Source organism: Salvia miltiorrhiza, chromosome 4 (assembly GCF_028751815.1).
Source record: "Salvia miltiorrhiza cultivar Shanhuang (shh) chromosome 4, IMPLAD_Smil_shh, whole genome shotgun sequence".
Classification (NCBI taxonomy): Eukaryota; Viridiplantae; Streptophyta; class Magnoliopsida; order Lamiales; family Lamiaceae; genus Salvia; species Salvia miltiorrhiza.
In genome coordinates, this window is record NC_080390.1 from 8,579,992 (window position 1) to 8,584,192 (window position 4,201).

The 4,201-nt window shown below is 38.7% G+C and overlaps 1 protein-coding gene across 1 annotated transcript; it reads right to left on the reverse strand.

Moving 5' to 3' along the window:
• Window positions 1-2,915: 2,915 nt before the first annotated feature.
• Window positions 2,916-3,763, reverse strand: LOC131022951 (uncharacterized). Its single transcript, XM_057952491.1, has 2 exons — window positions 3,668-3,763; window positions 2,916-3,236 (listed from the first exon to the last, which is right to left on the reverse strand). The coding sequence occupies exons 1-2, from the start codon at window positions 3,761-3,763 to the stop codon at window positions 2,916-2,918; spliced, it is 417 nt and encodes a 138-aa protein (XP_057808474.1).
• Between the last annotated feature and the right edge of the window lie 438 nt (window positions 3,764-4,201).

A 4,201-nucleotide genomic window follows, 5' to 3' on the forward strand; every position in this document is an offset into this window, starting at 1 on the left:
TCTATTTCAAAGGTCACTTTAGAAAATGCTCCCGAAAATTGCCAATTGATAGCTCCAATGATTCAAAAAGATATTATCAGTTTTTGTGCTAAAGAAACAACTAAGAGAATATTGGAGGAGCTTGGTGATGATTACTTTGCTATATTGGCCGATGAGTCGAGTGATGTGTCCCAAAAGGAACAATTAGCTCTTTGTTTGCGGTATGTTGAAGGAAAAACAGGAAAGATAGTGGAGCGATTTATTGGACTTGTTCATGTTGGTGATACCACAGCTTTGTCTCTTAGAAGTGCAATAATGTCTTTACTTGTTGAACATTCATTGAGTCCATCTAAGATACGAGGGCAAGGGTATGATGGGGCTAGTAACATGAAGGGTGAGATACATGGCCTCAAGACCTTAATTATGCAAGACACCCCAAGTGCCTACTATGTTCATTGTTTTGCTCATCAACTTCAACTAACTCTTGTAGCTGTTGCTAAAAAGAACAATGATTGTGTTTGGCTCTTTGATACACTTGAAACCTTGTTGAATGTGATTGGAGTTTCTTGTAAAAGAAGAGAAATGCTTCGAGAATTTCAGGCACAAAAAATTGCTCAAGCCTTGGAAGTGGGTGAACTAGAAACGGGATCCGGGTTAAATCAAGAACTTGGTTTGAAGAGGCCGGGAGACACTCGTTGGGGCTCTCATTACAAAACTCTTTTGAATGTCATGAACTTGTTTTCTACAGTTGTTAAAGTTCTTGTGATGATTGGGGAGAATGGCTCTAATTCGGATGATAGGGTGAAAGCTCAAGGCATTTTGTATCCACTAGAATCATTTGATTTTATTTTCATGGCACAACTAATGTCTACTATATTTGGGTACACTAATGATTTGTGTCTTGCTTTGCAAAGAAAGGATCAAGATATTGTTGGTGCTGTGAGACTTGTCACTTTGACAAAAGTTCTACTACGGAGAATGAGGGAGAATGGATGGGATACTCTTTTAGATAAAGTTATCTCACTTTGCAATGATAATGGCATTGGTGTTCCAAATATGGAGTCTCGATATATCCCTCAAGGAAGATCAAAGCGTTTTGCTCAACAAGTTTCATATCTTCATCATTTTCGAGTTGATGTGTTTCTAGAAGTAATTGATTTACTACTTCAAGAACTTGACAATCGATTTGATGAGGTCAATATGGAGTTTCTTATATGCATGGCTTGCTTAGATCCTAAAGATGGTTTCTCTTCTTTTGACAAGGAAAAGGTACTCAAACTTGCAACTTTTTATCCCTCGGAATTTTCAAGCATTGATTTGATGACTCTTGAATGCCAACTTGATATATTCATGGAGGATATGAAAAGAGATGATGGGTTTCAAAATTTACAAGATGTTGGTTCTCTTTTGATGAAGCTTGTTGAAACTAAGAGACATGTGACTTATCCTTTAGTATTTTTGCTCATCAAGTTGGTGTTGATTCTTCCTGTTGCTACTGCAAGTGTAGAGAAAGTGTTTTCTGGAATGACTTATGTCAAGAATAAGTTGCGAAATAGCATGGGAGATCAAGTTCTAAATGATTGTTTGGTTACTTTCATTGAGAAAGATATGTTTCTACAAGTTTCCGATGACGAGGTTGTGAAACGCTTTGAAGAAATGAGGACTCGTCGAAAGATCAATTAGATAGTTATGTAATTTTCTTTTGTATTTTTAACAATATTTTGGGATGTAATATTTTTAACATTAAATATCTTTTGCTTTGATGCTTATGAAATTATTTTTGCACCCCCAATTTAAAAATCCTGGATCCGCCACTGTTGAGAAGTACAAAAGTTTCCCTCTTATTGATGTTGAAATAGTGAAGAAAAAGAAGGATTCAGAGCGTCTCTTGATGGTTGCTCAAAAATCGTTGGAAGATCAAGACCCATTTGCTTAGTCTTGTTTGGTTTATCGCCCCTTTATTTATCATTTTTTTTTTGCATCTTCATTTGGTTGTTTTGTTGTAGTAAACACTTATGCAATAGAGTATTTGCCACATTCACTTTCTTCATGATTTTCTCAAAGTTTACGCACACTTCTCCTTGAATCTTTCCATTCTTTAAACAGATTGATCCAAATAATTAATCATAATCATTGAATCTCAAAGTAGCACCAAGTTTGAATGATAATGATCCACTTGAAAAGACAACTCCAAATCATGACTGAACTTAGAAATATCTAAGCTGCCTACGTACCCTTTTGAAAGGGATCAAGTCAAAACCTAGTTCAAAGATCAACTTGAATTTTGATTGGAGGGGGGCGTACACAGTTTATACTCTTGTGGGCCTGGAGTGACTATTTAGTTTACCACTATATAGACAAAGTGGAGCATATAATAGTTTAACCACATAATTTACCTTTTGGTGTGAGAAGTTTAGCAGTTTAACCACATACACTTTCTTTGGTGGGTGCCGTGCATAGTTTATACTCATATGGGCCAGGAGTGACTATTTATTTTACCACTATATAGACAAAGTGGGGCATATAATAGTTTAGCCACATAATTTACCTTTTGGTGGGAGAAGTTTAGCAATTTAACCACATACACTTTCTTTGGTGGGTGTCGTGCATAGTTTATACTCATATGGGCCAGGAACAACATGCAGTTTAGGCTCGTGCGTCATGGAGCTGTCTTCTTTTCTTTTTTCTCTCTTTTTTTAGGGATAATAGCGCTTCAAGAACTTCTCATTTATGGGCCCAACTCTCACATTATCTTTCGAGAGCAGCTTATATGCCCCATTGGTGTAGACTTCTTTGACAACATATGGGCCATCCCATCTTGATACAAACTTGTTTCCAACACGATGAGTGGTGATAATCGGTCTTCTCACTGCAAGCACCAAATCTCCAACTTGAAAAGAGCGCGATCGTACCTTCTTATTGACAGCCTTTGACAATCAAGCTTGATAGCACTCCAATCTTTGTTGACCTTCCAGTCTATTCTCATCCAATACTTCTAACTCTTCCAAGCGCAGACGAGCATTTTCTTCTTCGATCAAGCCTTCTTGTATGGCAATCCTTAGCGAGGGGATCTGCTGCTCGAGGGGAATAACAACTTCCACACCATAGACTAATGAATAAGGAGTAGCTTGTGTTGGAGTCCTACGAGTTGTTCTGTACGCCCATAATGCTTCTCCAATCCTTTCGTGCCAATCACGCTTTGTTTTCGCAACCACCTTCTTCAACAAGTTGCGCAAGGTTTTGTTGAAAGCTTCCGCCTATCCATTGGAAGACGCATTATACATGGATGACTTTCGCTGCTTGAACCCAAATTTCTCACAAAGTTTATTTATCAACGTATTGCTGAAAGGTGTTCCATTATCAGTAATGATATATCGGGGAACTCCATAGCGATAGATGATGTGGGTCTTGATGAAATCAGCAACAGTTTCTTTCTTTACTTCTTTTAAGGGTGGTGCTTAAGCCCACTTAGAGAAGTAATCAGTCGCAACTAAAATGTATAAGTGTCCCCCTGATGATTTCGTCAACGGGCCAACAACATCCATGCCCCAAGCATCAAATGGCCAAGACGCGACTGTGGGATGTAGTGGCTCAGGCGGCTGATGAATAAGGTTTGCATGGAATTGACAATCTTGACACCTCTGCGCAAAATTGAAGCAATCCTTCACCATAGTTGGCCAATAGTAACCCATTCTTTTGATTCGAAAGTGTAGCTTAGGTCCCGATTGGTGAGCGCCACAGACACCAAAATGCGCTTCTTCCATATCTTTGACAGCTTCTTCATTGCTTAAGCACCTTAGGAAGACTTCATCAAATGATCTCCTATAAAGTGTTCATTTGAAAAATATGAAACGAGTGGCGCGTCGCCGAATATCAACTTTTCTTCATGGATCACTTGGCAACTTGTCGTGTTTCAGGTAATCTACCAACAATTGGTGCCAATCTTCTTCTTCTATCTCGAAGACTTCAACAGCGTTGGTTTCATTTTCTTCACAATCCTCATCTTCGAAGGCAGGTGGTACGACCCAACTTTCACAAACTGGTATAGCAATTTCTCCTCCAACCATGGCTATTGTAGAGGCAAGTTTCGCCAATGTATCAGGTTGTTTATTCTCTCTTCTCGGGACATGCTCAAGTTCGACATCCCCCAATTGTCCAATGAGTTTTGGGGCATATTTGACATATGGGAGCAGATCTGGTTTCTTGACTTCATATAATCCAA

What these genes read in the sequence shown, in the direction of transcription:
- LOC131022951 (XM_057952491.1), bottom strand. Translation starts at nt 3,763, where the DNA reads ATGAAGAAGCTGTCAAAGATATGGAAGAAGCGCATTTTGGTGTCTGTG. An exon ending in CTTTCGAATCAAAAGAATGG is followed by an intron (nt 3,237 to 3,667) that starts GTTACTATTGGC and finishes TCCAATGGATAG; the next exon opens with GCGGAAGCTTTCAACAAAAC.